Source organism: Acomys russatus, chromosome 22 (genome assembly GCF_903995435.1).
Source record: "Acomys russatus chromosome 22, mAcoRus1.1, whole genome shotgun sequence".
NCBI classification, from domain to species: Eukaryota; Metazoa; Chordata; class Mammalia; order Rodentia; family Muridae; genus Acomys; species Acomys russatus.
The window spans coordinates 44,032,376-44,056,116 of record NC_067158.1 but is presented as its reverse complement, the minus strand read 5'-3'; the positions used below and the strand labels follow the sequence as shown (position 1 = coordinate 44,056,116).

General features: G+C 41.8%; 1 protein-coding gene across 1 annotated transcript in view; it reads right to left on the bottom strand.

Moving 5' to 3' along the window:
* Tbc1d19 (TBC1 domain family member 19) overlaps positions 1 to 23,741 on the bottom strand; it is a 111,038-nt gene that overhangs the window by 23,027 nt on the left and 64,270 nt on the right. The window contains exons 14-16 of the mRNA XM_051164694.1: positions 22,113 to 22,197; positions 19,295 to 19,339; positions 5,777 to 5,809 (exon numbers count right to left, since the gene is read on the bottom strand). Coding sequence (XP_051020651.1) covers positions 5,777 to 5,809; positions 19,295 to 19,339; positions 22,113 to 22,197 — 163 coding nt within the window. The remainder of the gene's footprint in view (positions 1 to 5,776; positions 5,810 to 19,294; positions 19,340 to 22,112; positions 22,198 to 23,741) is intronic.

Below are 23,741 nucleotides of genomic sequence, written 5' to 3'. Positions count from 1 at the left end.
CCCAAGTCTATGAGCAACAGCACCTAGACAGCCCAAGTCTACGAGCAACAGCACCTAGACAGCCCAAGTCTACGAGCAACAGCATCTAGACAGCCCAAGTCTATGAGCAACAGCATCTAGACGGCCCAAGTCTACGAGCAACAGCATCTAGACGGCCCAAGTCTATGAGCAACAGCATCTAGACAGCCCAAGTCTATGAGCAACAGCATCTAGACAGCCCAAGTCTATGAGCAACAGCATCTAGACAGCCCAAGTCTACGAGCAACAGCATCTAGACAGCCCAAGTCTACGAGCAACAGCATCTAGACAGCCCAAGTCTATGAGCAACAGCACCTAGACAGCCCAAGTCTATGAGCAACAGCACCTAGACAGCCCAAGTCTATGAGCAACAGCATCTAGACAGCCCAAGTCTATGAGCAACAGCATCTAGACAGCCCAAGTCTACGAGCACAGCACCTAGACGGCCCAAGTCTACGAGCAACAGCACCTAGACAGCCCAAGTCTATGAGCAACAGCATCTAGACAGCCCAAGTCTACGAGCAACAGCACCTAGACAGCCCAAGGCCAAGGCCCTCTAGGCCTCCTGTACATTTTTTACTATATTCTACTTTGAAAATTACATTTTATCCTTCATAATGACTTTGATTGTCAATGTGGAAGTACTTTTTTAAAAAAGAAAGATACTGTTATATTGCTGGCTCATGTTAAAAGGGTAAAACATTAACGTATCCTAAAGGTAATAAGGGGATAAATAAAGTAGATGCCATAAGTTTGTTTAGGTAACTGCTGAGCACTTACACATTAAGTGACATCATGAAGTACAGTGTGCTCTGTTTCCTGCTAATTTTGTTACGCTTTTACCATTTCTCATTCAATGTCCTGTGCGGCCACAGGCCTCAGAGCCCTCAGGCCATACACGCATTTCCCTGAGGGTGAACGAGTGCTCCAGCAGAGCTGACAGCATGCATACCGGGGAATCCCGAGCCACCAATCATGTTGTCCCTTCCTTCTGATTTTTTTCTGACATAACATTAACACACACACACACACACACACACACACACACACACGAAAGTCTAGTAGTTAGTCCAGAAATGTCTGCAACCTGGTTTTGCACCTACTAGAGTTCAATATTTTTAAGTGAAAAATTCATATATTTTAATGTTTCCCCTCTCCCAATTCCTTTCAGATCCTACTCAACATTATGTTAATTTTTTTCACTTTAAAAAGCAAAACAAAAAAGCCAGGCAGGCATAGTGGTACACGCCTTTAATCCCAACACTCAGGAGGCTGAGGTAGGCAGGTCTCTGTGAGTTCGAGGCCAGCCTGGTCTACAAAGAGAGTTCCAGTATAGACAGAGCTATTATATAGAGAAACCCTGTCTCAAAAGACCAAAAAGGCAAACCAAGCATATATTTAAAAACAAGAAACACAAACATTACCCCACAACACAAAAACAGAAATCAAAACAAATAATCAAAAGACCAATTAAGACTGAAAATGACAAAGAAAAAATGAAGCAAAAAGTCCATTAAAATACCAATGAATTTATTAGGTGTTAGCCAACTTACTCAAAGACATGGGACCCACTCTGAAGTGTGACTGATGTAGCCAGTGACACTCGATTGGAGAAAACTGACTTTCCCTTTGCCATTAGGTATCAACTGCAGATAGCTTCTTGCTAGGGGTGGGACCCCATGTCCACTGCTCCCTCTCAGTGCTGGCACCCTGGTCCGGCTTGAACTACTGCAGGTCTTGTGTGTGCTGCCAACAGTCTCTGTAAGTTCATAAGTGTACCAGCCTTGTAGCAATCGAAAGACACTCTTTCCTCGGCATCATCCATCACCTCTGGTTCCTATAATCTTTCTGCCTCCTCTTCCGCACAGACCCTTGAGCTATGAGGTGACGGTTTTAGAAAGACATCCTATTTAGAACTGAGTGCTCCAGGTCTCTTCCTTTCTACACATTGTCCAGTTCTGGACTCTACTGTAAGAAGCTGTTTCCCTGATGAGGTCAGATCCTCTAGGCCCATGACATATTTATTCTGTGTCTCATAAGGGCTCTATTTCATGGAGTGGGCCTGAAGGCCAATAAGAAAGTAGTTGGTTCCTCCCTGTAGAAGAGAAGGAAGAAAGTATAGGAGCCAGAGGGGATTGGAGGACACCGAGAAAACAAGGCCCTTAACTCAACATGGGTGTAGCTCATGTAAGCTCACAGAGGCTGAAGCAGCTGCACAGGGCACGCACCAGGTCCTATGTGTGTACATTATGGCTTCCAGTTTAGTGGTTTTGGGGGATTCCTAAGTGAGCAAACGAGTGGGTCTCTGACTCTTGTGCCTTCTCCTGGGCTCTTTTCCTTCTGTTGGTTTGTCCTGTCCAATTTCAATGTGATAGGGTTTTTTTTTTTTTATCTTATTATATTTAATTTTGTTATATTTTAATATTCTCTCTTAGAAGTCTGTTCTTTTTGAATAAGAGACAGAAAGGGTGTGGAACTGGATAGAAGAGGAGGAGGAACTTGGAGGGGTAGAGGGAGGAGAAACTTTAATCAGGATAAATTATTTCCTAAGAAAATATTTTCATAAAAGGAAAAGTGTGGTTGGTTCCTCCCATAACATCCGCGCCAGTACTTCAGCGTCATGGCTCGCAGGCATGTTACTGTCTAGGGCACAGGGTTTGTAGCTGGGTGATACGGATAGTTACCTTTCTCCTCTGACAGTGTGAAGACTACCCTCTAGCACAATAATGCTAGTCACTATTAAACTTCTAGTGAGGTATAAGCTCAACATTTCCACATTCAATGACTTAAATAACCGCTGTCTCCAGCCATAGGGCCTTACACAGCTGTAGCACCCAGGAGAGCAGTTCCTGTACTTCACCTGCGCAGCCCAGTGGAGCTGACCCTGGTATAGGGGGTATGAGTGTCCTGGTGCTGAGGGTGTAAGCACAGGAAGACCTGGCCCTACCACTCGTGTGCCATGAGGTGGAGTGGGTGCTGGGGTGATGCCTTCTCCCACTTTGCCCTCCACCAGTTGGGGTATTCTGGAGAACCAGCCCCAAGGTCATGAGAAGAAGAACACTATCGCTACCCCTAATTGGCTATAGTTGACCCACCCCCTTCCTGGCCCCACACCTTACTGAGCAGCACAGTGGAGCTGGCTCTTGAGGCATGGGTGTGGGTGAGTTGGCCCAGAGGGTATGAGAGCAGGGCAGCTGACCCTGACTCCTGCTGATAGAGGTAGTCAGTAGCCTAGTTGGAGCAGTGTTAGCCCACTCTGGTAGTGAGGAAATGGGAAAGCCAGCAGGCTGGCCAGCTCAGCTAACCACCCAAGGCGCAGATCCAGGGCTTTGAGTTGGCCCGCCCAAAAATCTACAGCATCTGAGAGCTATTGGAGTGTGTGAAAGGGGCGGTCCTGCTGGTCCAAAGCCGCAGGATCTCCATAACACTGGGCAACAACAGAATAACAGGGACAGTTCTGGTGAGGAGCCAGTATTATTGCTGGTGTGAGAAACCAGAGACTTTGAAACAGACTAAAGACTTATTGTAATAGACATTTGCAACTGAAGACGTGTGGACAGAGGGACACACTGTAACACACTACAGCTTTCACAACAAGATGTTCTGTTTTTTGTTTTGTGTGTGTATGTGTGTGTGCACGTGGGGGAGGTTGCAAGGGTTGAGGATGGCTACTAAGGGACAATAGGAGGATGAATGGGGATGGGATGCCTGGTGTGAAACTCACAAAGGATCAATAAAAAGCTTAAAAAAAAAAAAAATAGGGCCTTACCATCAGATTGTAGAGAGCAGCCAATAGCCTTAGCAATATCTTATAGTGTTTGGGGGTTTCCGTGAGACTCCTTTGGCCAATGATGCAACAAGATGTAAACCATTCCTGCATTGGAGGATTTACTTGGTGGCACAAGTTGTCTGGTTGGCACATTGTCTCCCCTATTATTTGGTGACTCCATTTAGAATCCTTTTATATATATCATATATAATTTAATATATATTAACTTATATATTAAATTTCTATCTATTAATTATATTATCATATATTAATTTATATATTAATTTTTATATTCAATATAAATATATATATTTCAGAAATCTTCTATAGTAGTAGATATCCATACAGTTTTCCAATGGCCTTTACTATTGCTAGTCCCCCTACGGTATTCCCTCCTTTATGCTTCTCTCCCATCCCCCTCCCTATTTAATCCTCCAATTCCAGTTTCCCTTTGACACTCCATAATACTATATTTTAGTTCTCATTCTCTTCTTCACCCTAGTCCCTTATTTGGTACCTAACCTCTGTAGTTATTTGGATTGTAGCACACATATTAAAGGCTTAAAATATAATGTCCACATATAAGAGAAAATATATAAATTTGTGTTTAGGTGTCTAGGTTATTTAATGTAGGATAAAATGGATGCTATATCCATTTACTTGCTAATTTCATATTTTTTCTTAACAACTGAATACTGTTCCATTGTACAAATGTAAGGTATTTTCAATATCTATTCGCCAGCTGAAGAACATATGGGCTGTTTCCATTTTCTGGCTATTATGAACACAGCAGCAATGAACATGGATGATCAAGTACCTCTCTGTGGTGGGGCAGAGTCCGTTGGGCATATACCCAAGAGTGGCACGGCTAGATACTGAGGTAGAACAATTCCAGCTTCTTGAGGAATCAGCATGCTTACATTTCCACAGTGGTTGTACCAGTTTGCACTCCCACCAACACTGTATGAATGTTCCCTTTTCCTTACACCCTCGCCAGCATGAGCTGTCACTTGTTTTATTGAGATTGGCCATTCTGACCAGGGTAAGGGGAAATCTCAAAATTGTTTTAATTTGCATTTCCCTCATGGCTAAGGATGTTGAACATTTCTTTAAGTTTCATTCGTTTGTGTTTCATCTTTTGAGAACTCTCTGCTTAGCTCTGTACCCCACTTTTTAAATTGGGTTTTTGTATTCTTGATGTTCACGGTTTTTAGTTCTTCATATACTTTAGATACTATCTCTCTATGTATAATTGGTGAAGATCTTTTCCCATTCTGTAGGCTGCTTCTTTGCTTAAATGATGGGAGTCCTTTGCCATATAGAAACTTCCAACTTCAGTCATTAACTGTTGGTCTTAGTGCTGTGTTATTGGTGTTCTGGTCAGAATGTCCTTTCTGTGCCAATGCGCTCAAGCCTATTCTCCCCTTTCTCTTCCATCAGACTCAGGTGACTGGTCTTATGCTGAGACCCTTGATCCATCTGGAGTTGAATTTGTGCAGGGTGGCAAGTGTGGATTTATTTTTTCCGTTTCCATGCAGCCATCTAATCTGAGGGGCACCAATTGTTGAAGATGCTGTATTTTCTCCAGTGTGTACTTTTTACTTCTTTGTCAAAAAAACAGGTATCCACACATATGTGAACTATGTCTGGGTTTTTTCAGTCTGATGTCATTAATCAACATGACTGGTTTTATGCCAGCTTCATGCTGGTTTTATTACTATGGTGAGTCTAAATATGAATGTGTCATTATTTCATTAGATTAGATGGCAAAGCTCACAGTAATCTTCAAGTATGTCTTCTCATCTGCTGAGAAATTATTACCTGAACAGCTGCAATCTTCATCTTTAACTTTCTTAATTAGCATATAAAAATACTAAATTTAATGTTTAAAATATACACAAAACTTTATATGAATGGTGAAATAATAAGCATTATTATGTTTAAATCTCCAAAAACATAAAAAAGATAACTATATCAAACCCAACTTACCATACATAGAAAAGCCATGAAAAGGGATCACACCTGAAAAGTAAACAGAGTATCAGTCACACACCGTGGCTTTGTACACAGAGTTAAAGGATCAAAACTGCAAATGAAGGTTTCTACTTTCTGCTTCTATTTTGTTTGAAATGTCAGAAAGACAGTGATGGTAACCAGCAACAGTTGTTTTAACACTCTTAGAAGAGTAAACTAGACATTTTCAAACTTGTATCTGAGACCGAGTAAGCCATGAAATGACTGTGGAAAACTACAGCTGTGCCTCCGCCTGAGGCAGAGAGGTAGAGGAGAGAGCTGATGAACAGTCCCTGTATCCTGGAATATGTGTCCAGCTATGGTCATAGCGCAGCTTCATGCATGAGCATCCTTTACTGCAGCTAGGCTGCTCCCACTGGGTCAGAAATCCCAGCACTATCCCTTCCTAACTGTGATTGTATACTAGCAAGGCATCAAGTTATTATTATCCTCAAAAGCTCAGGCGTAAGGGTTAATTGTTATAGCATCTGCATTATGGTTTGGACCTTTTTCTTTTTGGGCTTTTCAATAGAATCATGGGAAGAAATGCCCTATAAAAGAGACAGGGTTCCCATGATTTGCAAAGAGAAAAATAACGTTACCTTATGCCCATGAATAAATATACCAGATACCTCATAAATATTTACAAAAGGTTAAAAAGAAAGTCAACAGGGCAATGCCCAATGGTCTGTTCAGTCCCCTAACACCAGCCCCAAACTTACACAGGTTTGGGTCAGCCTATTCAAATCTCTCTGGGTTGTGTTATCATTTTACTTTGCTTTGTAAATAAACTTCTGCTACATTACGTCTCTCTGCTCAATTATTTCCTTTAAAAAGACTAGACTGAAGAGAAATCTTCTCCTGATGAGACATCTAATTTTCTATCGAGATGGCAGAGCAATCAGAACTAATGCCCATGCTTATGAAGAACAGGATCAAGCTGTAAAGGCCATAGAACTACACTGAGGACTACTGCAACGTCCTTAAACTCAGTTTATAATGTTCCTCCTTCAACAACTACATTCCACTGAGTAGAATCCAGGCTGCTAAGATCAGTGAGATTTTCAAGGCACTTTCTGTAAACATCACTTTATAGGAAATACTACAAGTATTTCATCAATTTTACTAATAATTATATAATTATATTTGGAGAGCAAGTTAGGATAAATCAACAGGGCTATAGTATAAATTCATATGGTATAATCATTGGCAAAACTTGTACACAAAGCGTAACTTTAGCACACACATATTTTGCTGTATTTGTTGAAAAGTTGGGAATTTATATACCCTTGGGTCCAAACAGAATACCTGTAATTTATACCACTGATTATCTTACAGTACACTAAATCAGTTTATCAATGTATTTAAAAAATCCAAAAATTTTTAATTTATTTACTCGTTTGTTTGTTTATTTAAAGTATAGAAATACTGCATTCTTCCAACCCATAAGGAGACAGAACAGTGTTGGCAGGCCATCTAGACTAAGTTCTAAGAAATCAGTCAGATCACCATCTAAGGCACAGAGGGCAAGGGCCATCTCCAAAACATGATGGGGGAAAGAATTTCTCATGCTGGGTCAAACTCCAGTTCCCTATGACAGTCTACTGCTTGTTCCTAATTCCAACCATGGAGGTCATATGCACCACAGCTGGAATGTCCAGCCCTGTCACACATGGTAGCCACTGAGGCTCTTTGAGGTTCTTGACTTGTTCCTCACAGAAAGTGGTCTGGCACAGCTCCCCCACTTTATTCCCATCTGAAAGTTGATGACTAAACCCCCTGACTATTGTCCTCCTCACACAGCCGCAGCTAAGGTGGTGCACTTGGACAGTTGTTTTTGGACCCGAGTAGCGCTGTGTTCTTATCTGCTGCATGTCATCTCTGGTGAAGCATTCCAGCAGGAGACAGTTCCGAGTTTGCACTTTTTTCTAAAGTGTTTGCTACTCTCCCTGATGGATGCTATCTATGTTCTAAGGCAACAAAAAATGGTAAACAAGGAAGGCTGAGGATAGTAACTGTCACTAGGAGCTAGCTCCCTGAATTCCGCGACCGGGTAACAGCGCACTTCCTTCATCAATTTAGTTTTGTCGATTAGGAGCTTTTTGTGCTGCTCAGTACATTTCTTAACTTCTGTAAGCTTCAGTCCCTTATCCACAAATCAGAGAACATGCTAAAGCCTACTCTACACAGTTAGATAATGTAATGACTGTGGCTCAGTCAGTAATGGGGAGTTAAAATGCTGGCGTAGGTAGTAAATGCATACTGTTGATACAAGCATTCACTAAATAATGCCACATTTCTTTGTTTAAAAACAATTTAATACAAATATTATGATGGGAACCCAGTTATTATTTTGAGCTAGTATACCAGACCACCCAGAAGTGAGGCAGCTCTTAGGTGGCTCTTAGGTGTCACACACTCTAAGTCTCAGGATCTCTTTCTTCAGTGTCTCACCTCACGGCATGTCACAGATTTATGATATATTGTCCTACTTTGGCTGTTTCTGGTGCTTATCAGCACTCCTGTTATCTCTATCTGTTTAGCCTCTCTATGCTTTGAAAATGTTCTCACTTTTAACACCTGGCAGACCTTTCCTCTGCTACTAGCAGGCTGACGTCACTGGTGTGAACTCTGGCCTGTCTGTAGTTTATACCCTACCTTGTCTCACTAGCATTCTCATCAGGAAGACATTCATTCCCCTTTCCCTCTCAGCTCACTAAACCGTGCTTCCTTGTCCTCTACAGTTGTCAGCAAGCTAATTTCACTCCACAACTGGTTTATGTGTGGCTTATGAGCTAAGAATGGCTTTTGCATTTTTAAAGGATTATTTACAAAAACAAATAGTAATATGAAGTAGACAGTGACCAGAAAAATGTAAAATATTTACCACCTGGCTGGTTACAGAACAAGTCTGGTGATCCCTGCTTTAGAATCCTGTCCACCAATTATCCCTTCTCCTTGCCACATTTTTTTACTCAACAAACATCTCCTGGACCTCTAGCATGTGCTGGATGCTATTCTAAGGACTGCAACTGGCCGCTTGTTATGGAAGAGGCATAGACTAAGTGTCTGCATTCAGACAGTGATAAATGCTATCAAGAAAAATAGCACAATGGAAAGGGGTGGAGGGGACAGTCAGGCTTGGCAAAGGCAGAGGAAGCCACAGAGGCTACACAGGTAAGATGGCGGGCCTGGAGGCTCTGGCAGTCAACTGACGGTCGAGGAGAAAAGTCCACTGCACACAGCTCGTCTGAGGTGGATGGCACGAGATGTGCTCTTTACTTCTACTATGGAGACCAGAAGCAAGGATGGGCATCTAAGTTTTGTATCTTTAGTTCCCATGGACATCTTTAAATCAAAGATTTCACACACACACACACACACACACACACACACACACACACACGTCTCCTCATCACACATCATCATCAAAAGTCCATTTTCTTCCCAGATCTTATTTTTCATTAGTTAGATGTAAAATCTTCTTTTGAAGCCAAGCTTATTTTTTAAATGAAAAAACCAAAAGCCCACAGCCATCTACATTGCTTGCCTTTACTGCCCAGACACCTTTACATGACACATGACCCTAGCAGCCACAGACAGGCCCAGGGACTTGCTGCCTGTCGTGGGTACGTTAGCTCTAGACAAGAAGGCTCCCTCTCAGCCTTGACCTTCCCGTGGCAGTGATGAGCTGGGCACATTAGGCTTGGTCCCCAAAACTTGTGCTTCTGTGTTTCATTCTCTACGGTTCTTGTGCTCACCCCTAATCTCAGCTGCCTTCCAAGACTCTGTCATATTTACTTTCAGTCCACCAGAATTCTCATTATTAATCTTTAATGGAAACTGTGAAACCTCAGAATCCTGTGTCCTTCTGGATGCTGTTTGTATGAGTGCTCAGCACATCCCTGCACACGCTTTGGCCTATTACTGCTTTTTTGTACTCCTTTGGTTCTGGTCCCTGATGTCTGGTACCTTGTCTCTTTCTGGTCAACAGGGCACTTGGCTATCTCACCACCATCATTCCTTTCCCTACTCTACAAGCACCCCTGGTGGATGGCATCCTTTTCAGCCTTTGGGTGCACAGGGCTTCAGGCAACGACCTTCCCTCCTAGCCCTGACTCTGACTTGTCCAAGTTTATTTTTTTTTAATATCATATTCTCTTAGCCTTTTATATAACATTTTGATTATATTCAGCAACACTCTAGACTTATCTCCCAGCTGTCCCTGGTTTCTCACGTCAAACAATTCAGCACAGAGTACTCCTGTGCCGGCTGACCTGCCCTGCTTAAATGAGGCACGGGTCTCTGGGCACCCAGACAGCACTATGCGATTCTGGCTTGATCACGGCCTACAGACATGGAGATAAGTTATTTAACCTATTTATTTTTCCACAGCTCTCTCAGGGTAAGGACAGTGACTCTGGGCTGAGGGCTCTACTTTGACTACACCCCTGACATGAAGTTCATGTCTCTTCTTAGTGACCATCCCATATTTCCAGGCCAGATTTCCTGAAGCCCGCTTGCAAAGCCTGCATGCTCTTTTCAGTCCTGATGAATATATACACTGCAGGGCAGACAAGTGGGCCGAGGTGTTTCTTTGGGGAAGCACAAACAGGATAAGAAGGAGGTATGAATATGGTACCCTAGGGATGCTGAGGAGTCAGAGAATCCAAACTGGCCTTCCAGGTTGTTATGAAGGCATCCAAGTCCAGGCAGGAAAGCACAGAAAATTTACCAGGTTCCTGCTCAGATTTACAACTTTTAATAGTTAGTGGATGACAGACGGGTCCTGTGAGGGTTCTGGATTGGCTAGCTCTTACCTATAAAGTATTGCCAATTAGAAGATGAGTAAATAAGACAATGTGTGCAATAGAATACTACACTTGACAAAAGTCAGTGATTAACACACGCATTTTCCTTACCTCACTGTCTTATAATCCATTTTATTTTTATTTTTGTAAAATATAAATCCTTTGAGCAGAGGACAGATATTATGCCAAGAACATAATTGTACCCATTACATGCTTCCAGAAAGCGCTATGGAACTTGGAGTCTGCCTCTGCTGTGTTTGAACTGTTTCTTTAGTTGCCTCCATCTATGACTCGTAACTGGGCTCTAATGAGCTCTTACCTGGGGTTCGGCAAAAGCCTCCTAATTTCTGTTCTTCCCTCCAAGTGCTCAAGTCGTTAACCAGCTTGAAATTGTTCAAGTTATCTCCTGAAGCTAGTGCTGAGACCATGAGGAAGGCCTCTGCTTGGAGCCATGCTGCCTGCTGCTCATCCATCCGTCCACCGCACATCTGCTGGACGCTGACTTTTTAATTACCTGATACTCAGGCACCTACTCTCTAGTCCCTAGAGACACTGGAATAAGTGAGACATTGATCCTTCATCAATGAAATTCAAAGTCTGGGTTTGCTGTATTGGTTAAATGTTTACAGTTCACTTGTGGAATTCAAACCTCCGAACTGGCCTTACAACTTGTGATAAATCTGCTTCCTCTTTGTTGTACGATCCTGAGTCTGGAGCCTATGGGGTGCAGCACACTAACTCACCACCACAGGCTTCCTACATCAGTAGCTTTCACTGATAATTTTGTATACAATGCATCCACTCAGAACCCTCCTGAAGTGAGCTATAACCTAAGACAAAAACAAAGTCCCTAACCTATTAATCCTAACACACATTTATCTCCAGGTTCACAACACCTGCACTCTTATGCCTCACTCTGTGACATTTAAAAATAAAACAATATATTTAAAAAAAAAGCTATTTTTGTCTTCTGTTAAGCCTCTACTGAGGCATTTCAGTAGGTTGAAAGGAGCTATGGTTACTTTCAACCACTCCGAATTCTGAGAATCTGCTAAGTGAGACGCGGCTTAATCAAGGCAAGCCACCTTCAATACAGCTTCCAGCGACCAAGCTAGTGAGCTACATGGGCGCACAAAGGGTGCGTGCATCAACATCACTCATGCTCAGCTAAATTGTTATTACATTCTCCCAAGACCTGAAAAACCAGCAACTGTGCTACATAAGCAAGGGCCACTTTTCACACTGTGCGTTATCTTCAGAATCCAGCCTAGCATCCTCTGTGAGATGACAAATAATGTGGTTAGTGTTTATAAAAGCTGAAAAATTAAATGCTGAAGTAAAAACTACTTATAAACATGTGATTAAGATATAGCATAGGATGTTACATATGACTCTGTAAAGAACAAAAATGTGGGGCTGGAGAGATGGCTCAGAGGTTAAGAGCACTGGCTGCTCTTCCAAAGGTCCTGAGTTCAATTCCCAGCAACCATATGGTGGCTCACAGCCATCTATAATGAGATCTGGTGCCCTCTTCTGGTGTGCAACTGTACATGTAGGCAGAACACTGTATACATAATAAATAAATCTTTTTTAAAAAAAAGAACAAAAACTCAGCGAAGTCATATAGACATGAATTTGAGTTCTTTGTGACTTTGGTCAAGTTACCAATCTTGTCTGAATTCTTATTTTAATGCATGAACTTTTGCTGAGTTCTTCTCGGACATAAATGAGTTAGTTGTATTTATTGACCAGTAAAACCAGCATAATCTGTAGTACAACACAGATGTTCAATACCCACAGCTATTTTATGCTTTCCAAACAGAATGAACTACATTTAATTATGAGCATAAGTTCAAGAAAAGCTTGACTAAGATTAACGAGGGCTCCAAGAAGTCTCCATGGTTTGAAGAGGGCACAGTAAAGTCCTGGCAAAAAGCAGGGGCCTAAGGAATAGGGAAGAACCCTGAGCAACCCAGAACATACACAGGGCTTCTTTTGTTTTAATTTTTAAAAATAATTTATTCAGATTATATCCAGATTGTAATCCTCTCACTTGTATCTTCCCATTTCTCCCTCCCTCCTTCTTTCATCCTATTCCCCTCCCCTAGGACTGTGACAGAAGGGACCACCTCCCACACCATATGGTCACAGCCTATCAGGTCTCATCTGGATGGCCTGCTTACCCTTCCCCTGAGTGCCAAGGGGAAGTGGTCAAATGGGGGCACCAGATACACTGGGTTTCTTTGATCATAGAGCTGTTTCTTAGCCAGTTTTTTCAGAGCCTTCCTTTGCCTCTCAACACTTCAGCCTTTCAAGAGTCAAGTTTCCTTCACGTGGCTGTATCCAAGCATGTGCTTTAAGCACGGGGGACACATTTTGGACCAGACTTCCAAATTCCACAAGTATGTTATAAGTGACTGTTTTAAGATGCCCTCCCCTATGTATCTGAAGAAGGTCTCAATGTTAACTGCCCATCCTGTGTGATATGACTAAACAGTGCAAAGAGGTGATTTAACAGAGCCTTGCTAAAGCTCAGAAAACACTACAACAACAACAACAACAACAACACTTAGCGTGCTTCACACTTGCCAGGCTGGGCTCCCTTTCCTCATCGCCTTTATAACTTCATCTGATTCACTTCCCCTCACAGCGGTTGGAGTGCTTATGGCCTTTCGTTTGAACCTACTTAGTACACTTTATTAGAATCATTTGTTGAGAGAATATAGTCCTCTGTTTATTCCCATCTCATGGATAACCAACATGTCAGTAAAGACAGAGACTAAGAGAATGGTTAAATTGGATTTTTAAGTCATTTTTATCATCTTTCTAAAGCAGTTTTCTTTTTGAGACAGGGACTCTCTGTGTAGCCTTGGCTGTCCTGGACTTACTTTGCAGACCAGCCTTGAACTTACAGAGATTCATCTGCCTCTGCCTCCCTGAATGCTGGGATTACAGGCATGTGCCACTGCACCTGACTTTTTGATACTTTATTTTAGCAATTAAAATTTTCCAAACCATTACAATAAAACAACATCCAAATGTGAATCCAGAGGTCATATTTGTTTTTAAATCTTAAAAAGTTTTTCCACTTCTATCTAAATTTACACTCTAAATAGATACGAGGTTATGTGATATTTTAAATTAATTTAATTAATATAGATGACAAAATACATTGCCATTTATCAACTTTACACTTTCAAAAATATTTAAAAGTAATATATTTTCATTTTTTTCTTCAAGAAATTTACCTAGTCTTTGTTATGGAGCTGTTCTGTATGCTGTAAGATGTTAGTAGCATGTGAGCACACATCTCTGTATTTTGCTGGGATTATTAAGCTCTGTTGAAAATCACTGTTCTAGAGCCCAGAACTTCCCTACATGTTATTTAGTGATTAATGGTCAAGTCTCGGGCAGATGTGTGTGTACTTTTCATGTTAGCCTAGGAAACCTCACCTCCTTCTGTTCCTTTGGACTCTTCTGTGTCAGCTCCCCCCGTCACCTGCACATTCATTCCATGTTTATTGAACACAGACGTCATGCTACATATGATTGTAAATGTTGGGTATAATGGCCATTAAAAGTATTAATGTCCTTGTTCTCTTCAAGTTTACATTTGAAAAACTACCACATCCTATATAGAATCCAGGGTGATTTTTCAGAAGGTGTAAGAGAGCCATCGTTGACAAGAACGAAGGAAAGTACCCAGCACTGTCCCTCTAGCAAAAGCAATACTCAACTGGGAAAAAAGCTAGAATCAATTTTTTAACACTCTGGAATCTAATAAAAATAATCCTTATAACAAGGAGGATGCTTAATGAAGCAAGGATTTTGGTAAGACATCACTGTGGCATTTTAATTTATCCACCCACTTGCCATCCCCTACTCTCCGGCTTGGCAACAGCAGCGCAAACAGCAGCCCACGGTCCTCGTGGAACTCGGTGGGGTGAGAGACAATGCAGATCTTTTATGGGGAAAAGTGCCTTTGTGTTTTGGCCTGCCTTGCAGCTCCCTAAGGGACAGGCTCAGGTGTGCTGTGCTGCACCTGCTAGTGTCCATGATTTCTCAGGACTGAGGCGCCTGCCTGGCAGCATTTGTCAAGAGCATTTAAAGGCAAAATTACTACATATGGCCCCCAAAAAAGAAAGAATAACAGGCAGGGCAAATAATAGACAGATTGAAAAGCATGGCAAAAAAGAGCCCCAGAAAGGAACTCTATGTGAAAATAATATAATTATATAACAATATGAAGGTATGTAGGGAGGACCTGAGAACACAGGCTTCCACTTCTGACTTTAGCCTCTGTAAAGGAGTGAAGCCTACCGCGCAGTTGTAACTGGCCTAGCTATCCCGCATTGTGTGACCCTCTCCAAGCCAATTTGCAAACCCCAAGGGATGTTTTAATTTTGAATTTAAAAAACTTAGTGCTAACAACCACTTAAGGAAAGTCTTATAAAATCACTAGCTCACCATTAATCAAAGAGATTAGAGATTTCAGTAGACACAAAATAATAAATATAACAATTATATAAATAGTTTACAAAAATCACTAAACCAACAACTATAGAGCATAAGCAACAACAGTGAATTCTGGAGCGGGAAGAGGTAGTCTGATTCCCAGAATTATCACATTATAATAGGGAAGACAGCCAACTTTCACCAATGGAAAAAAAAATCTACTAAGTATGCAAAGAAATTAAGTACAGCCCATCCACAAGGGGGAAAGGTAAAAAAAAAAAAAAAAAAAAAAAAAAAATTAATAAAAACTGTTCTTCAGGAACCCTAGACAGGGCTACATCTATCACATCCAACCCTGGTCTGGCCCTTGCTTGCTGCTCCTACGTACCTGTATCAGCTCGTCAGAAGTCACACTAGCCATGTGGTGCTCTTCCAGCTGTCAGTCTTGGTCTTACTCTTGGCTTTAACATGCTATATTCTCTCTCCAGAACATTCTTTTCCCACTGCTTTGCATGGCTCACTCTGCTCACACACGCTATTGTTTCCTACTTCCTCAGAGGTGCCTTCTCGTCTGCCTTATCTAGAATAGCCAGGCCTTCTCCAACTCCCCACACTCTCTGACACCTGGACTGTGCACCTCATCACTCTCTCAGACATCTCTCTCCCTTTCTTTCTTGCATGTCTAATTTACTAGCATGAACGGCTCTTATCAGCAGGTCCTTTGTGTACTCATTTGTGTGGGTCACTCCCAGCACTGAGTCAGAACAGGAAGTGAGTGTTCACAAGTAAACAGAGACAACCTATACATGTTGGCTAATAACAATGAACACAAAACGCTTAAAAGACACTGTGAGGTGTCTCTCTCACCCAAAAATCTTGTTTAACAAGTATTAATTTATTAGAGAGGATGTGTCCAGGGATGGTTCTCCAGTGAGGCAATGTTTTATCGCCATCACAGCTTTCATTTTCATCCTGGGAAGGAACTCACAGGTGTGTGGAGGGAAGAGGTGGGTGGCGGTGAGATTTCTGTCCTAGGAAACACCTGCTGGTCAGAGACTGACAATACTTCAGAGAGCTTTAGGTAAATGTCTCTGCCCAAGAAAACCAGTACTGACTGTGGTACTACTACAGATCACCCTCAACTTTCAACATATTACTATTCTGGCAGAGCTTGGAAAATGAGACAGGGAATGTGAAATGTTGTTTAGTGTTGCTAAGTTTTAGAGAGAGGAGTCTGTACACTAAATGAACTTTATCTCCAGAGAAGCGTCCTTGATTTTCTAAGTCCTAAAACCACCCAAAAGAAGTGACTCTGTAGAACTCAATTTATGAGAAGCTGTAAGTTTATCTCAGGTTGTGTTCAATAATTTATTTCTAGTGTGTGTAGATATCTTTCTGGAACTACTATATGTAACTCTTTACTTTGTCTATATTGTAATCACTTTCTTTTCTTTCCAAAGATATTGCAATAACTTTAGTTAATCTTCTGAGGCTTATGGGCAAGCAATAAAAATACTGTTTCTGAAGGCAGATAGTTCGGGTTCAAAGCCTGGTTTTGTCATTCACTGACTGGCAGATTAACCCTTCGTGCCTCAGTTTCTTGGCCTTTAAATTGAACATTAGGACCTATATCATAGAATTATTATAATGATTACATGAGTTAATAATATAATATACTTAACATAATTCTGGCTGCTTTAGCATGGCTCAGAAGGTATTAGCTGATGTATCTACAACTACTCGTAAATTATTATTGTAATTGTACATATAAGTATCTTGAAATTTTTATAATTATCTTAGGGTTGGAGAGAGAATGCAGTGGTAGAACATGTGCCTAGCATATGTGAGACATGGGGTTAACACCCAGACACACACACACATACACACACATACACACACACACACACACACACACACACACACACACACACACGGGCTCAAATTACAACCTGTTACCACCTGCAGCCTTTGTGAAGGGCAGGGGGTTGTTGGCTTTTATAGAAGTCAGTCCTAGCAGAATTTGCTGGAGGGCTCCTGTAGAATGCTCCATAGTACGAGGCCTTTACATTTCAGTTCTGACAGCTCCAGTCATTTCCCTACCTGTGTCAGCCACTGGTCATGCTTCTTGTTAAGGGGGGAATGAGCCAAGCTTGCCAGGCATGTGTTTAAGTAAAAGCTAAGAAATTATAATACCTCCTGTTACCTCAAGTGTAGGCAGACCTTTTTTCAGCTACTTAGACACATTTCTTTTATTTTCTACTTTTTCCGTATAAAAAGTTAGTGGAAAATTAAGTCTTGGGATGAAGAATTAAACAACAAGTTTATATCTACATACAGATGTTAAAGTTAGCACACCACATCTAAATTAGTTCAGATAAGTAAGTGTTGCGATGCTACTATATACTATAGGCTAGATACTGAGAGAGCAGCAATGACACAAGAACACGCTCCTGAACCTTCCGAAGTCTGCAACATGGAGAGGGAGATGGAGTTGAGAGATACCAAAGTTTTCTGCCCAGGTACATGAGAGCCTACACAAGGGCCCTTGACTCAGCAGGGATTCCGTGCTGTGTCCAAACAGGATCATGTGTGACCCATGCCTCCAGCATGGCTAAGGGTAGAAAAGCCTGACGGCCTATTCTAAGCTGGAAACAGCATCAGGGATGAAGTAGGAAGCAACACAGTGCCCGTGTCAGGATGTGCCTATGTGTGAGATTAAACAGGTGGATATTGATATTAATATTTTAAAAGTGAGATGGGAAATGGTAACGTATGAAGCTAGGTAGTGGAATGTACAGGGGTCCCAGTGTGAATGTCATACCGAGAAGCCTTGTTAAACTTTGCAGCAGCTTTAAGAAACTTTAAGAAAAATGGAAATCTTCAGACTTTCATTTGGATGTAGAACTGAGATAACAGAGGCAAAAACAGAGAAATAGAAAAGGTAAGGGGCAGACACCAGTGCAGATGGTCATTACAGTTACACGGGGTATGGCAAATCAGATGGAGAGCAAGGCAGCAGTGAGAGTGAGGAAGAGATGACCCCAGATAAAAGCAAAAGGCTCTGGAGACATAGATGGGGCAAGACAGGCTTCCAGGATGACTTCCAGGTTTCAGGCCTTGAGCTCCCGGTAAATGAAATGGTAGTCAGCTGAGACAGGTGTAGGTTGGTGCTTGTTATCTTAATTTGCTGTTTGTTTTTGTTTTTGTTTTTAATCTCTTAAGAGGTACAGGAAATAATATACTCAGTTGGGTCATATCAGATTTGAGGTATCACAGAACAGGTTAGAACTAGAGAGAAATTTTAGTAATTAACAAATTGATCCACAAAAGCAGATGTGAACATAGGGAAATGTGTGAAGAGGATGATAGAACAAGGGTGTGAGGAACCAGGCCGCAGTGCCGACAGCTACAAGGTGGCCAGGCAGGGAAACATCTAGCTGTCAGACAGTGCTTGACACCATGGTTGCTTTGCCTGCACTTAGTACATATCAGGCCCTGTGCTGGTACTTCCTAACATACCTCATGTGATCATTATCCATATGTTAAGTTGATGAGACTTCAGGTCATGGAAAGTCATGGAGTGAATTGGCAGAGCTCGGATCTGGATCTGAATGCAGATCCGCTGGGTTCCAATGCACAAGCCCTTAATTCCTCTAAAGCAAAAGCTCCTCAGGGTGTAGGATAACAGCACCAGGACAAAGGACAGCTCTGTGAGGCATTTCTAAGCATACCAAAAGACCTGGACACTGAGTGTCTAAACAGTAAATACAGAGTCATAAGTGATCACTTCTCAGCAAGGCGATGATTTTCTTCACAATCTTTGTATATAATTAACACCACACTGGATGCTTATGAAGACAGTGAGCTGCAGCACAGGGCAGTCTGTTACCCTAGCTGCTGCACTGTGCGGATAACACAAAGCGAAGGCCCTAGCTGAGCTAGTTAGCATTCCTCAAGGAAAACGACATGCCTTAGACATGGGTGCTTACACTGACTCATCTTCTCATGAATCATCTACTGGTCCCAGGCAGAGCTGGAGGGATGTGCACAGTTTGGCATTAAACTACCCAACATGCAGGAAGTCACTAGAGTGCACCTCTTACAGAAAGCAGGGTTATTTCAGATGATAACTTGCTGCATTTTAAGGACAGAATAAGAAATCTGCATCCCCAGAACAAAGGTTGTTACTTCCGCATGTCCCTCCAGAGGAAGCAGTAGCACCACTTACCGTTGGGCGGGTAGAAGACAGCGTACTCTTCTAATCCTAGCTTTCCTGTAAGAGAAAGCCACGCAGTCAGAAAAACAAAGTTTTAAGAATCAACATTCTGGGACTGTGATAATAAGTAATAGATAATAAGTGGAATATTAAAAGTAACCATGGTCTAACTTTATTTCATTTCATGATATGGAATTAGCTGAAAATCTGTCAACTAATCATCTGATGCCAGCAAAGCCTTTTAGGAATTAAACTCAATAATATTGATTAAACAATGCTTCCCAATTTCCTTTAGCACTGAAGAATTATTTATGAGCATAAAATTGAATTTCTGAATTTAACAACCCTGTTTATTAAAGCAAGCCTTGACATATCTCATTAGCTTATGTTTTCAGAAAATGTATTGAAGAGTTAAAAATTAAATATTTTCAACTATGTAACAGTCAAATATATCCTGACTCTCAACATAATTTGTAACAACCAGAGAAAGAGGATAGACATTTGAAAACAGAACTGGTCCAGGAGGTACACTCTCTATAATGTCCAACAGCGTCTCAGTTTTCCCATCTTCCATGAGCAACTTCAGGTAGTGTGCTGGCTAGTTTTGTGCCAACCTGACACAAACTGTAGTCATCTGGAAGGATTAAGCCTCAATTTAAAACATGTCTCCATAAGACTAGGTTGTAGGCAGCCTTGGGGACTGATGAGAACTCAGCCCACTGTGGCTCCTGGGCTCTATAGGAAAGCAAGCTGAGCAAGCCATGGGAGCAATCCAGTAAGCAGCACCCCTCCAGGGCCTCTGCAGCAGCTCCTGCCTCCAGGTTCCTGTCTGAGTTCCTGTCCTGACCTCCTTCAGTCACAGGACAGTGATGAGGAAGGGGCAGCAGAATGCACCCTTCCCGCCCCAGCTCTGTTTTGTTATTGTGTTTTATCACAGCAACAGAAACTGTAACTAAGACAGGTGGCTTTCACGTTAACAGTTTTCTTATCAACCCTGAGTTATTAAACAGACATTCATTCTTGCATTGAGATTTAAATTAAAAATTATTATTATTATTATTATTATTATTATTATTATTATTATTATTATTATTGCTTTTTTAGTTGGGTGTAAGGCAGAAAGAAGACAAGAGTAAACATTGGGGCCTCCTTAGCTTAAGGTGAAACATACAGGACTGATCTTTGTGAGAAGAACAAACAGAATGATGAAGAACTGTCACAGTTGATCATAGCAGTAGGTCTGGAGACAAGCACAGCAATACAGGGTATGGTCCCCACCTACACCTTTCGGCTCATAACCTAGGCCAAACCACAAAATGATAGAATATGTTTGCTGACTCTTTTAAATGGGCTTTAAGGGTTTCAGTGCTCAGAGGGGAGGGAGATTGATGATAGGTTGGTATACATGACATATCGGCTAGTTCATCAAGGGCCTATAATTTGCAAAACAGAACGAGATGCTTCTTATGCACTAGGGCTATGTATGGGCTAGAATGAATATAGCATATTGTGAGATAATCAGGGAAGGAAAGAAAGCTAGGTTAAGATGATGCGAGCAGATGGAGAGTCTTCAAAATTATAGCTCATTTTAGCCCATTAGGTAATTACAATTAAATTTTACGATCATTCTGTGCAGGATGAGATGTAGGGGTATGTTAATATATATACACATATATGTATGTATATATGTATATATTCATGTGTGTGTGTGTGTGTGTGTGTGTGTGTTTGCATGTAGAGGCAAGAGATTAGAACCAGCTGTCTTCCTAGATCACCCTCCCGCTTTTTTTCTGACAATTAAGCTAGGATGGCTGGCCAGTGAGCATCTGGAACCCACTCGTCTTTGTACCTCAGTGGTAGGGTACGGGTATGCTGTTCTACTTCACCCTACTTGCTCCCCAGACTTTGAATGGCAGAAAACAAAATTTGTGTTTTTGAACTGTGTGATCATTTTCCTATGTTTTATCTGGACACTAAGATCACCTGTGAGAACTCTGACTGGGGAACCAAAGCCAGGCCCTCATGCTTGCAGTCCAAGTGCTCTGTTAACCGAGCCACTTCCCTGTCGCAACAATCTCTTTAGATCAAAAGAAAACAAGAGTTTTCATGTCTTCATTTCAGAAGCAGAGCAGCCCCACACTGGCGGAGGGAGCCTGCCTCAACGCAAGATGGTGTGGTCTGTCCTAGAAAAGAGCTGGAAGAGCCAGGCAGCGATGGCTTCTTCTTCATGAAGGCAGCAGGTGAGTCGCCACAAACACACCACAGGGCAATGAGACGGTAGTGCTGGTGTTCACCACTCAGCAAAAAGAAGATAGGGCTGAAGTTAGCTCAGCCTTCTGGTGATGACTGACAGGACACTGAAATGGTGACATGGATCTGCTGACGTGGCCGATGTGAGAGAGAATGCTAGAATAGAAATTAGAGGGGCAGTACAGCATGTATGTCATGCCATGATTATAACTGAATTCAAGGACTAATTACAAACAGAAAGTTAAGAAAAACTGAAAAGACAAATCTCTATGATGAGTTCATGGGTAGTGAGAAGAAGAAAAAAAATGACAGATTTGGCACAACAGGGGCAGAGGAGGCAGGAGATGGCAAGAACCAGAAAGGCAACTGAAATGCTATGTCCGTCGGCACCACAGGGTGACCTCTGCCCTTGGGTGTTGACATTGAAAGGAAAGACAGTAATTACTATTGCAGAGAAATTGGAAATAATTTTCAAGTTTAAAAACTGGAAATACTAATATAAGATATAAAATGTTCAAACATTATTGGAATGATTATATAAGTCCTTAGTAATTTCTCTTTAGAATTATTAAAATATTACCTCTGATGTATGATTTCGGTGGTGAAGCACTGTTGTATGCAAAGTGACTCAGTACAGATGTGTCCCGTGAAAAACAAAGTAATACCTGGATATAACATTGGAAAAATAAACAATGAGTACTGCTATAGAACAATTGATAGTAATTAAATTAATTATAATTTCATGAGGAGGCACTGGAGCGGGACTGCTCAAGTTCAGTGCTGCGTTTTTCAATGGGAAGAGCGCCCTCTATCGGTGCACCTTCGTTAAATGCTCATAGAGGGGCTTCAAGTGAAGGCAGCCAGGTCTCATAAAAATTTGTCCTGTTTGCTCCCTAGATTTTGAACAGCAGAAAATGAAAGCTGCTAACTATGCGCTGACTTTCCTATGTTTTATCTGGAAACTAAAATAACCTGTGAGAAACTCAGCAAATGAAAACTACGTCGAGGTACCACAGTAATCACACACAAGCACTGAGGCGGGTAGGAAACTGGAACCAGACTTAACCGGTGTGCAACAGTTAGGCATGCCGAGAATGGAGACAGGGCCTCCATTTCAGAAAGGGCGGCGGCAGCAAGGCAGGAATCTTCTCAAGACAAGCAGCAGCTGACTTCCCAGTAGAGGAAACCGGATTGCTGATACTAGCCTGAAATTGGGGGGGGGGGGGGGTCAGGAGTCCGGTCCCCAGGAAGAGGAAAGGACATTCAGAAGACGTGGGATTCTACGGATAGTACAAACAACTCAGGGTGGCTGGAAAAAGGGAAGCAGGCACACAGTAAGGGTGGGTTAGAGACTTCTTGTGCCGTCCTTTCTCATCCATTTAGACTTAGTTTTGCTGGACTTTAAACTGTAGCTCTACAGCTTACTTACTACGTGGATGACAAGGGCAAGTGACTAGACTTTTAAGTATTTGTGTCCTCACATGGAAAATGAATGTGATAACAATGTTTAGGTCCAAGTGCACTGTGGGATTAAGAGGTATATAGAAAGTGTTTAGAACGGCGCCTAGGCATGTTATGTCATAGTATTAAAATGTTACATGTACTTGTTACTACGTTGATATTAATGTCCTATACTGTTATTCTCAGTTCTTAATATACCTAATTTGGGATTTGTTTATTTATATGGCTCAACTATCATGTTTCTTCAACTTAAATTTTTGTATATCTCTATTTCTGGAAAATACCTCAGCATTGTATTTCTGAATGATCCCTATTTTTCTCTATTTACTTTTACAGATCTTCTGTAATTATGACTTGTTCAACCTGCTGTCCTTTTAATTTATTTTTATGAGTTTCAAATCCAGTATGGAGGACATCCACGGATTTCTACAACTCAGTGGGCTAGCTGTCTCTTTCACTGTGGCTACACACCAAGCCCAAACCTCAGGGTGAGGCAGGGTGCACATCAAAAGAAAGACAGGCAAACAAATGAAGCACTGAGCTCAGCTGTGGTGAAGGGAGGTAGAGAGAGCCCAGTGGTGAGCAACTACATCAGTACACTAGGTGGCCGTGCTGCAGGAACAGGACAAAGGAGGTGCAGAGAGGGCCTTGCCATTCTGTCCTGAAGGACTATGGAGGAGGGGTGCTCTTGGGCCAAACACTTTGAAAGGGTTGGGAAACATAACGTGTGGCTAACTAGCGTAAAGCA